Raw genomic sequence first — 12,878 nt, forward strand, 5'->3', positions numbered from 1 at the left:
CAGTTGTTTCTCCACCTAGTGGTTATTTGGTGAACTGACCCGACTCCAGTTTCTTTCTTTTCAAATGAGCTTCAAGCGTGAAGCCAGAATTATTTAGGCCAGGGGTCGGCAACCTTTACCACTGAAATGAAAGCACAAGGAGCCGCAACACTAAGGGTGTTAGAAAAAAATCGTTTTGCCGAAATATCACAATAGTTCATTTGGCGATACTTGTACTGATTCAAAATGCTGTCAGGATATTAATTTAAGTATTTATTTGAATTACTTATAAGCGTGATGTTTCCTTTGATCTTTTGTCCATTTTCCACAACCTTGAATAGACTTTTCTGTCTGTCAAACACCCAGAGTTAAGATGATGGAAACAAATTCACCAGAAAACCCAATAGAGTTTATTCATTTTATGGATGACAACTATTTTTTATTAGGAAGCAGCTGTTAGTTTGTTGCAGGGTCTGGAATCATAAGCGGTGAGTCTAAGCCCCGCCTCTCTACCTGCTCACATCCTCTGCAGCTCCAAGTTGTTTTCCCCCACGTGCAACCCCCCCCCCTCCAGCGTGTTCACAGACCGCGCAAACATACGGTCTTCATAGCAGACAGTGGACAGGATAGTAGGGGCACAAATTTTATCCATTTTACGCAGAAATGGGTGGTTTTAGTTTAGGAAAACTGCGGGCAAAAAATAAAAAAACTGGCTTTTTGGGGGGGGGGGGGATCGCCACTGACTGTCTTGTTAGAAGAACTTACTGTCTCACAACAGACTCTAGTCTGCGTTCACAGATGCAGACACGCCCCCTCTGCGCGTTCACGCTGCTCTCTTCCTTCTGTCCACTCGCACTAACCGACGGTGTTAAAGGCACCACGAAAATCCTAGAACATGATAGTTATTTTACAAAACCACAGCGGGCCGCAGCACAGGGATGAAAGAGCCGCATGCGGATCCGGAGCTGCCGGTTGCCGACCCCTGATTTAGGCAAACCGGAAAATAGGAATGTGAGTTTAACCGTTTAACACCAGATATGTTGCCAAGACCTAAAAATCACGTGCTCTGATTAACCGTAACCCTTAGACCATTTGTGCCATTAACGTGAATCGACTGATTCTGATGCTAAGAAAGGCGGACCAATCGGTGGACCCCTTCACGCCAGTGACCAATCGATTGGAGCCCTTTGATGTTAGATGCTGTGACAACGAGCAGTTGTCACATTAAAGAAACAGGCAGAGAACGTTAATTGACAGAGTTTTATTAGTTTAATGCAGCTAAAGTTAAGCAGCAGCAGCAATGTTCTTCTAGGTCAGGAGCACCTGTGAAAGCACATAGATTTAAATATTTGTTTTACACCTGCTGCATGTATGTCTATGCCTTGTCTGATGATGGTGACTCACCTCTGTTTTCTGTGTCAGGAATGGTCCGCCAGCAAAAGAGGTCCCTAAGGGTACAAGGACCTTATATTGGTTCCAGGGAGGGAACCCAAATCATTGCAAAGTTAACAGGGGAGATTTAGATTAGTAATTTTATTATTTGAGTGAATTATTGGAATGTTTTAGGAACAGTCGGTGAATTCTATTTTTGCATGGGGAAATTATCTATTTTTATAGGGGTTGGGGAAACTTTGAATGTACATATTTTAATATTTTGTGTAAATAGATTATCTGTGGGAACCTGGGTGGATGGTAGCTCCCAAAGGTGAAATCTTATAAAGGTGGGAGTTGTAACCATTGGGAGGTGGTTTTGTTGGTTAGCAGTTAGAGCTCGGGGCATGACTGTTAGATGACAGTTGAAGAAATTGGAAATGAAGTTTGAGCTAAAACCAAGTCCTGAGACTCCGCCTGTGCTTCTACCATGAGGATGGCCTCTGAGACTACGGGCTGAACGTGACAGATGCCTACCTCCTATGTAGGTCATTAGGAGTGTAATTTAAGCTATAGCGACCTTTATTGACATAGTTGTATATTAGTTGTCTTTTGTTTTGCCATTTGTCCATCCATCGCAATTCATATAATCATTGGTGTAACGATTCATTCTAACAACGATTCAAATCATATCATAATTTGTGTCTGCCGATGTGACTCTTAGTCGATATTGGTTTATTTTGTGCGATCTGACTCACTGACCTAAAATGGATCCTGGACATCTTTAGTCAAAACTTCCACCTGGTACTGAACACTGCAGGCGAAGTTTTCCAGATTTCTTGCATTTCTTGCAAGATAATAGTGTAAATTCAATTTGTGTACAAACAAACAAGAATTAATGTCAAATCCATTCACATTTTAGTTTTGTAAAGTTCAGCCCACTGTTGTTTTTCCACATAAAATAATACAATATTAGAACATTGTACCACACTGTATGGCCACATGTCTTTGCAATATTGTTTCCACACATTGGACTGTAGTGATGGCGTTTCGCTGCCATCACACGTGTGTGTTGGCCGCTGTGATGGTCATTTTTACGTTATAGTAATATAAACCTACCGTACCAAATGGTACTTTCCAAGATCAAAATAATCTATTCATTCCATTTGGTGGATTTGATTACCAACTTTCCCCAGACAGATCGATCTGGTTGTATCGCATGAATATAAATGGAATCAGCGATTAAATCGACTAATACCAATACCACACATGGCAAGTTTTTCTCAAAGCTTGAAGCCTTACAGATAAAAAAAAATTCTTCTGTGGCTAAAATCTGGCATATTAACATTTATCTTATTGCTCATTACTATTCAATGTCCCTTTCTCAAGAAAGAAATCTTCAAATAAAAAAAAAAGACAACACACGTGTGTGTTCTTCACCTTAAGGTGAAAAGCCTTTGTTAACGGAGAGAGCTCTGTGTGGAGAACATGGTCTGTAGGTTAGGCATAGATCTGCAGACTCCTGCTGATCTGTTCCATTTTTTTTATTTTTTTTGTTCTCTCTGTGCCTCTCTTTCTTTATGAGTGCGCTCTGATATCACCAGGGCAACATGGGTGGATGACTGATGGTGTCCATTAGTAAACATAGCCTCCTATATGTGCCATCAGCCTAAAGAGCCAATGCCTTGAACCTCCTTTCCTCTTTTTTTTTAAAATTCGCCCTCCTACTCTCTCCTTGCTTTATTTTCCTCTTTCCTACCATCTTCCTCTTACCTTTTACCCCTCCTCCAACCTCACCCACTCATTTTTTTTTCTCTTTCTGCCCTGCTCTCTTCCTCCATCTATCCTCCTTACGGTTGTTTTCATATCTTCGCAGTGGAAAGAGGTATGAGGCCATCTCTTTTTTTCCTCCTGCTTTGTGCGCCCCTTAAGACGGTGAGCAGAGGATGAGTAGAGAATGTCAAGCATTAGGTTAGGAGGAAAGTACTATTCACAGCCAGGAAATAGAAGGAAAAAAATAGGACAGAATCTGCCTGTGACGAAGAAAAATCTTAATAAAACTTGTTTTTTGTTGGAGTAAAATCAATTGCAGGGGCTGTTGACATTTTGGATACTGTCGTGTCAGAATAAGATGCGCAATCTTGTCTCTTCAACTTTTTTTTTTTTTTTTTTTTAAATCCCAAATGCAGCTTCTCGTCATCAACATGGATTCAAAGTTGCTTTTGGAGAAGACTATTCTTGAAATGAATACATCTTAGCTTTAAGCACTCTAAACCGAAAGCCAACGTAAGCCAAAAAAAAAGTTAATTTCACAATTAGCTTTTCTGTAATTAGTACCGAAAGGTAATTGCGGCAGATGTGCAATTAGCATTATGTAAAGTGCTCCCCCTCCCAGTCTTGGAGACCAACCCCCCCACCCCTCCCATTTCCATTCAGCTTTTCTTTCGGTGATTTTGGGAAGATGCCGAACACGAGAGCGCTTCCTCTTCCTCCCACTCTGATTCACAAACTGAATCAGTCGGGGTCACATGCTCGCCTGGAGAACGGGTTGGTTGAGGAAGTTTTTTTTTTTTCTTTTCTCTCTCTTCCTGTGAGCATGAATTTAAAAGAGAGAAATCACTGTCGTAGCAGCCGTCACTGAACAAAGTCCCACTGATTGCATTCTGGACTAGCTTTTATTTTTATATTTATTTACTTCCCTCCCTTTTACAGAAAAACCAAATGTTCGATCACAGTGTGAGTAACTCATTGCCTGATTGCCCTCTATCATTCCTCATATTTTTAGAAATAACTTTTTTTTTAAGGTATTTTTTTTACTTATTGAATCAGGTTATTCAAAACATTTATTTTTTAAGTTCTTATGACAGAAATAGTTGGGTTTCTGCTTTTAAGAAAAAACTAACTGTTGATTTTGTTTTTCTTCTTTTTTTTTCCCGGTTAGCTGTTAAACCAGAGAACACCCTCCTCAGCAGCAACAAAGGCGGACGGTGAGTCACGTAGGAAACGTTCTTTATTTATGTTGCACCTTTCTACCTTCTCAAGGTTCTGAAATGGACTTTGTAACAAGTTTTTTCAGTCAAACAATCATAACCCATATTTGATTGTATACATATCCGCTTCATGGGGTGTTTAAAGCTTTACAACAACACCCAGGTAAGATTATCAGAGGTGACGAGGGAGTTTAGTGTTGTGTAGAGCAGTGTTTTTCAACCTTTTTTGAGCCACGGCACACTTTAACCTTGACAAAAATCCCGCGGCACACCAGCATCCAAAAAAAAAAGAGATTCATGGTCTGTATTGATTGACAGCCCCCCCCGCAATCTCACGTGCATTTTTGTGATAATTGTGGCCGGAAAAGCAGGAAGTTGCGGCTGTTTTTTCTAAGAGATGAAATGCAAGTTAAATTAGAAAATTTAGAAACTGTTTGTTTGTTGTGGTTTCAAGGCGTTTCGCAAGGACAACTCATTGTGCGCTGGGACACCTTTAAGCCAATGCATCATGGGAGATGTAGTGTCAAAACTGCCGAAAACTTGCAGAAAGACTCGCGTCTCTGAGCTTCATTGTATTGTCCACTTGTTTCACGGTCTGACACCGGACTCTGTGGAAAGCTACACCGCTAAAGAAGAGCTTTAGCTGGCATTTTTGTTAGAACTGAGCGACTTTATCAGCAGAATTAAGAACAAGGAAGTGAAGACTTTAAGCACTTCTGATTGGTCAGACTGATGACATGTGATTAAGCCTTCAAGAATGATTGGTGGAGACAGTTAAAGGGACGGGACTTTTCCGCAAACTGTCATAGCTGCAGGGAAATCGCGGTAGCGTCATTCTTATCAAAATTTCTTTAATAGAATTAAATAAACACAAAGAAAAAGTAATTTTAAGATCTTTTATATTCCTAACTACTCAGTGTTTTATCAGGGCCTGTTTGGATGAACAAAGAGCTGATATCCTGGAGATGGGAAATGTTTTTAGATCAGTGAATGATTAATGAGGGCAATTTCTCCACGGCACACTTGACCATCTCCCACGGCACACTAGTGTGCCGCGGCACACTGGTTGAAAAACACTGGTGTAGAGGACATTGGAATGCTCTAAATAAGCTTTTTGACCTTCCATTGGAGGAAAAGCATTCAACCTGCTCTAGGACTCTTTGCTATTGACCACTTTTCTGCCTATTTCTAAGCAACGCTGGATATAGATGTAATGAAACCAAGCCTTGGTAATCCATGGAAAGAAACATGCTGCACATACTGCATGTCCAGTGACGGACCTTAAAACTAACCGATTTGGCTGGTGTGGTGTAGACGCTGCTCTGCCTTCTGAAATAAGGATAAAAAATACATAATAAATCCCTCCTGGTACTAACTTTACATCTCTAGGTTGGCATCGGAGACCACAGGGTGAAACCAAAGAGTCTAAAGACTCTTCCTTTGAAGTGCCTTAACACTTGAACTCTGAAGGTTTAACTCCAGTGTTGACGCTCTTTGAATTACTGTTAACTCTTTGACCATTTTTGCAATGAACATAATCCAAGTGTAGCCCTGCACACTATACTGCAAATTAATCGTCATCGCAATATCAAGCCATGCAGTATGCATATCGCAAAAGTCAGCGAAAATTGCAATAAATGGTTACCTTATATGTGCTAAAACAAGCTTATGGCAACTTAAAGCATTAAACGAATCAAATAAATGCCTTTATGCATTTGACCAATTGGATGGAGCCCTTCACGTTGTTGACCAATTGGATGGAGCCCTGTTATGTTAAATGTTCGCCTCCTATGTCGACGAGGGTCATTTGGAGTATAAATTGTAAACTGTTGCAGTGAAATGGGAATGATATTTTGGGTTTATCGCAATATTAATCACCAAATATCGCGAGTTTTCCTCATATCGTGCAGCCCTACCCAATTGATTCTGGTGCGAAGAAAAGCAGCTTTGCGCCAATATGCAACAATTTACAGGAGTAACATGTTTACACAATAAACATAAACTAACTGATTCTGAGGCGGAGAAATGCAGTTCTGTGTTCCTATGCAACAGGTTACAGTAGTAACATGTTTACGCAATTAACGATTCGGACATGAAGGAAAGCAGCCTTGCACCGATATGCAACACTTTACAATAGTAACATGTTTACGCAACAAACGTAAATCAATTGAGTCTGACCGGCGAAAAGCAGCTTTGCACCAGTTTGCAACACTGTCGTAAAGTCTTTCACATCGGCACTAAACCGCTTTTGTCTGCTTCAGGTTCCGCTAGAATGACGATAACTGCATTGGAAACTAAGATAGCACAAAGGTTAAGACAACCCAACAGCCTCAGAGAATAGAAACTCAAATGTTTTAATATTTTGAAAAAGCAGTTAGAAGTTAACTTTGAATATTAATGAGCCTTTTTCAGCAGAGATGTTCTTTCTACGTCACAAATATGCCTTTTTCAAACTGCGTTTTTTCATCTGCTCTTGATTTAAAAGGATTTGAACAAAGAAATTCTCAGAAATCCAATTTTTGGTCTTAATTTTCTCAATATATGTCCTCCCTCATCAAAAGAACTCCACAAGAACGTGTAAAAATACAAATTTCATTGGAGTGCGCATTTCAAGTAATATTTTAGGTTTTGCAACGGTTCCAGAAAGTTTAAAGATGGAAGAATATTGACCCCCGCTATTTTTTGTACGGGGGAAAAAATAGCATATTTATCATTGTGTGACTCACAACAACACAGAACACACTTTTCATTTCACTTGTACTTATAAGTAGCTGCAAAATTGAACAGCTTTTTAATTCTCCAGCAAACTTTTCCCAAAGCAGTTTACTGCCTGATTCGCAGCGCTCCTTTTCAAGTCCTGGCAGCCTCACATGTCGTTCCCCTCCTCTCTTATCTCCCACTGCACCACCTACAGTAAGCTGACTCAGTCACAGTCATGATCAGTGTTGGATGTCGGTCAACTTTGCAGAGAGTGACAGCCTTTCAAGCAGGATGTGTAAATTGGCGCTTGTCAGAAAATAGGACGCGTGATAATCCGATGAGCTCGAAGGGTTCTCTGCAAGGTTTTTTTTTTCTTGCCTCCATCTCACACCCCTCTGTTTCCCACATGTAGAAAAAAAAATCAATATTGCTTAAGCTAACTGAGAATATTCACTTGGAATGGAGGAGGACGGGATGTAGGAAAAGCCAGAGCGCTTTAAAACATATGGCTGCTTCCTGGATGAAATGCTAGTGCTGCTGTTTTTCTGGATGTTTACCGTCATTCTGCCCCTCCATACTCACCCCGATTCCATCCATCCATCCCCTCCCTCCAGCCGCATCCGTGTCTCTCCGCGAGCTCCGCCTAAACAAACGCAATACTAAGCTGAAATATCTGCAAGTGCCGCACATTTCCGTGCCCGTCAGCTGGTGGGTCTGGGGAGCTGGCTATCTCCATGCAGGTCATGCATTGATGCCCATTTGAATATAGCAGAAGGTGAAGGCTTTGCTACATCACCATTCCATCTTCCCACCCCCACCCCCATCGCTAGCACTCGGCAGCTCACATGCCAAAGTGTCAAGCTCGATTTGGTCCCCATCCTGACAAATGCAAAGTCAAAAATTATACCCGACACTGTCAGTTGCTGGGCAATTGGCTGACTGGATTAGCATGTGCGCCGCAGGCCCTCTCTGATGTACAAATATATAAAAAAAATAAATAAAAAAAACCACAACAACAGCAACCTCTTTGTCTGGCTTTATCTCTAATGACACTCTGCAAAACGTTACCCCATTCTTAATCTACTCCATTGGAATTGCTAATTATGTTTAATGCAGATTCACTGATTGTGATTTTCTTGTTTAGACTAATCCGTCCATTTAGCCAAAAGTAATTGCTTCCTGATATAAAAAAAAGGACAAGCATTTATTAGTGTAAAGTTTTCAAAACAATTTTAATAAAATGAAGCCTCTTAAATACTTTGATTGGAATATTAAGCCTTACCGTAATTTCCGAACTATAGAGCACACCTGATTATAAGCCACTCCCATTCCATTTTTAAAGGATAAACCATTTTGTACATACATAAGGCGCACCTGTCTATAAGCCGCATGTGACCACATTGAAACATGTGTTGTAGAATGAGGATGTGTATGTGCTGAAACCGTGCGTGTGTGTAAGAAAGAGGGGGGGGGGCACGTGCAGTGCAAGAGGGAGGCTCTCACTCACTCTTGTGCTCCTCCCTGTTACACACGCAGCGCGCTGACACACACACACACACACACACACACACACACACACACACCCACACACACACACACACACACACACACACACACTCATTCTACTACACCTATACAGTTAGTTCATTAGTTAGTTAGTTGTTACTGTTATTTGTTAATAAAGAACAGTGCGTTGTAATCATTACTTGTACCGGTATTCATTTGCGACGTGACCGCCGGGGGTCATCTGGACCCCATAAGAGCACAATAAATAAAAAAAATGGAGAAAAGCCTAACAAAACGGAATAGCAATCACTCCATCATATGTAGTATACCTTTAGCTAACTTGAAAGCTGCGTCATATGCATTTCTTCTTGCATTTTCCATGATGAGGGTCTGTTCATGCTATTCATTCACAAAGCAGGAATTTACATTAAACTTGCGTCTTCCTCGACACATATACCGTATTCCCCCCGTCTCACTCTTACCCTTTCTGCTTGAGCGCCCCTAGTGGCCGTTAGAAAAAATGCACTAAAAAAAAGAAAAAATGCATAAATTAGCCGCATCATTGAATAAGCCGCAGGGTTGAAAGCCTGTGACAAAAGTAGCGTCTTATAATCCGGAAATTACGGTAGTCACATTCAGCCGTACTGGTGCCGTGGGTGTTTGGGTTGTTCGGACACATAGAGGGTCGTGGATGGGAATGGCCGCATCCTAAATTGAGATCAGGTGTGTCTTGTACCTTAAGGCTTGTACAGTCGCCTCAAGACACGCCATAAAAATGGAGCGTACTATTGTCGTGCTTCTGGTAGGTGTGAGGAATTCATAAGGCAAATACTTGTTGGACTCACTTATGACATACTGTTGAAGCTGTTGTACGGTACTGCCTCTTTACTGAGTGGGACTCAAATGCCAGATGCACAAGGTAAAACTGTAAACCGTGTATACTTATGTAGCGCTTTACTACGTTCTTAGAAGCCCTAAAGGACTGTACCACAACAGTCCTAGTCACACCTTCACACACCGCTGCTGAACACTGGCACCAACCTATAGCAACCAGGACCGATGTTCAGTGTCTTGCTCAAGGACATTTCAACACATGGGAGAGCAGAGCAGGACCAGAACCTGCAATCCTCCGATCAGAGGTCAACCGCTCTACCTGCGCACCACGGACGCCCCAAAAGGTTTGCAGGTTATACAGAAGTACCCGTAGGACGACCACAATATCTACACTCTGTCTAATTTCCTAATGTCTAACAGTCAGGCTGCACGCAAAGAAGCCAAGTTTCTCATATAAAGAGCACTAATGGGCTCCTTGTGCAGGACGCAGGATTGTGGGGGCATAGAGAAAAATGAAAAATCTATATGACACGCCTGGGTCTCTAGGTTATGTCACTCAGCCACTACTATGTTAGTTTTCTGTAATAAATTTCAACTAAATTATTTGAAATTTTACCCTGCTAGTTGTTTTTCCCTCCAGTTTATTAACATGCAATTTTATGTAAACTCACAAAGAGCCAAATATATTCTTTCTAAATAGTGATTTATTTTTTACTTTTTTTTTAAAATGTTGGTGAAAAGGAATTTTTTTTAGCAATATGATCACAGTATGTTTGATACATTTTACACAAAAAGACTAACATCATATTTATGTTTTCTGCAGCTACACAAAAAGTGAAGATGTTGAAGTTTTATGAGTTTTTCTTTTGTCATAATCAAAGATGAAGTCTTTGAAAAATCTAACAATAAATGTTTTATTTATTTTTAGATTATTCAATTGTTTCAATTTAGTTTAATTGTGTCTGTTGGCCACTTCACCTTAATCCTGTTTCTTAAATGTTGTTATCACTTCTTCTTAAATTTAACAAACAATCCAGACCTTATTAGAAAAGTGTTTCAGTTAGAAAGATGACTTGGACAAAACTCTCTGGGATGTTTGGCTGTTAATAAAGACAAACCTTGAAAGAGAACTAAACTGTTGTTTCATCAAGAAGATTTAAAAATTGTTTAATGTGTTTTCGTTGTGGTTTCACGACGTTTAACAGGGAAGACCGATTGAATGATGAGACACTGTCACTTTCACCCAGTGCATCATGGGAGATGCAGTGCGGGAATCAATCAATCTTCTGATCAGAGGTCGACTGCCCTACCGCTGCACCCCGGATGTATTTGTTCTATGGGAAGAAATGAAAAGTATGCCTTTGCAATAAGATGTTTATTAAAATGTATTGTTAGTAAAATAGTTCAAAGAATGCAGACCGAATGGTTGGGCCTCACACATTTCCACTTCACCAAATCTGGTCCTCTTTGCAAAAAGTTTGGACACCCCTCTTCTAAAACATGAAAGGCTGTGGTGCCGAGGTAGAGCGGTCAACCTCTAATTGGAAGGTTGACAGGTTTGGTTCCTGCAATGCCCACCCATGTGACGAGTTGTCCCTGGGCAAGACACTGAACCCCACACCGGTCCTGGTGGTTATGTGTTTGGGCCCAGTGTTAGACAGGGGAGCGACCATCAGTGCACCACTAGCACTGACTATAAAGCCCCATTTACCTTAAACCGGGAAGGTGTGTGGAGGGGGTTGCTTGTTCGCACTTTTATCATGTACGTAGTTCTCTGGTCTTCCTTGCCACACAAAAGTGCAACCCACTGAGCCAGCTGGCAGGCAGTTGGCAGCCCAGTGCAGGATTAACTGGTACCAGTATGCCGGCCTATAAATAGAGTCCACCAACTGTTTCAGGAAATGAGCCATGATGGAGCCTCCCAAAGGCCCCGTGAACAGGTTGTGCTTTTTATCCACTCCCCTCTGTCAGGATTCATCACTGTGTGCATCTGTGAATTCCCAAATTGTCATTGCTGGCTTGTCTTCGTAATGCCTCCCCCACCCATCCAAAAGGAGCTTTTGCAATGCAGTATGCATGTAAAAAAAAATAAAAGCACTTACTGGAAGGAAAATGCTCCCCACACCTGATTTAAGAACTCAGTCTTCTACAGTTTGTAATGCCACTTCAGAAAAACTGATTCCAGCTTTTGTTTCTGTCAATTATTTACTCTCCATATTGATCCTCTCTGGTAAAACGGGCTTTTTCGTTTTGTATGTCGGCGAGCGCTTTTTGATGGACCCCCTGAATTGATTTGGCCGTGCAGTTATTATCTCAGCTCAGCTGACCCTGAAAAGAGAAACGACTGAAGACGAGATCTAAAGGTCTTTTTTTTCTGATGAGAGAATAGGCTGTACTGAATGGTAAAATTATAATTAACATCACGTAGTATAAAACTTAGTTTTTTTTTATTCAATTTTACTTGTATAGCATGCCGTGAATTAGGACTCAAAAGATTTTGCTTTTGGTGTTCCAAAGAAAACAGCGACTGACTGTTACAAAACGAGTTTCTTTGGATAAATACAGAAGACGAAAGCGCTCTATTAATTAAAATTTTCTTTCCGTCACATCTTTAAATCCCCTCACAGCCTGTGAGATTGAAATTCTTTGGTTGTGATACAGAACTGGTGAACAGGTGATGACCTTGATCTTCCCAGCGCATGGTGATAAGATCAACCTTTAATATTCATCAGAAAGCTGGGAGGAATACTAATATGCTTATTTTGTAACCCCTACAGTATTTCTCTGGATGAAGTCAAGGCTGAAGTGGTGCCTGTCCACGATGAGGAGCGGCATCTCGGTGATGATGAGGCAATGGTACGTTGTTGGATTTTTTTCAGATTCAAGCTACAGTTTTATGCTGCGTTCAAAGAGAAATGATCATGGAGGATCTTCTTCTTTTTTTTTTCATTCTACTGTTTATTAAGGCATGTCCACCACATACTTGTTGGAAGAGGCCTGGGGCGAAATGAGGAAGCGGTGCAAATCTTGCAAAACTTGCTCCAGGCTGTTAATGCGTTTTTGGTATAAAGTGGGACTTTTTGACTCAGGAACCACACAAAAGTGGGTCCTTCTGACACCAGCCCCCAGTGGTCATTTAAGGAACTGCAACTGGGTACATCTTGGTGGGTTTGAAATTTGGGAATTTAATCTGGTGTGGATGGATTTAGCAGACAACTGTACAATAACCCTTGTGCTATCCAAGGCACTTTAAAGTTGGGTCATCTAGACCCACTAGACAGTGCGCCTAACCTTTTTTCTTCAATGATTTATGATCTTCACTGGTGTCCATGGATTGCAGGAAATCCTCTTCACCTTTATCCACCTTTGTCCTGGTAGGGAGAACACGTCAATGCAAGGGTGGGGTCATCTGGACCCCATAAGATGGCACAATGGACAAACAAAATGGAGAAAAGACTAGCAAAAGGGAATAGCAATCACTCCATCATACTGCGTAGT

General features: G+C 41.1%; 1 protein-coding gene across 5 annotated transcripts in view; it reads left to right on the forward strand.

Annotated features, from left to right (window-relative positions):
• LOC101164594 (glucosidase 2 subunit beta) overlaps positions 1–12,878 on the forward strand; it is a 191,706-nt gene that overhangs the window by 11,007 nt on the left and 167,821 nt on the right. For all 5 annotated transcript variants that reach the window (XM_004079742.4, XM_020711559.2, XM_011487338.3 and 2 more), the window contains exons 7-8: positions 4,292–4,337; positions 12,158–12,236. In XM_004079742.4, the coding sequence (XP_004079790.1) occupies positions 4,292–4,337; positions 12,158–12,236 (125 nt within the window). The remainder of the gene's footprint in view (positions 1–4,291; positions 4,338–12,157; positions 12,237–12,878) is intronic.

This window comes from Oryzias latipes, chromosome 18 (assembly GCF_002234675.1).
Source record: "Oryzias latipes chromosome 18, ASM223467v1".
NCBI lineage: Eukaryota > Metazoa > Chordata > Actinopteri > Beloniformes > Adrianichthyidae > Oryzias > Oryzias latipes.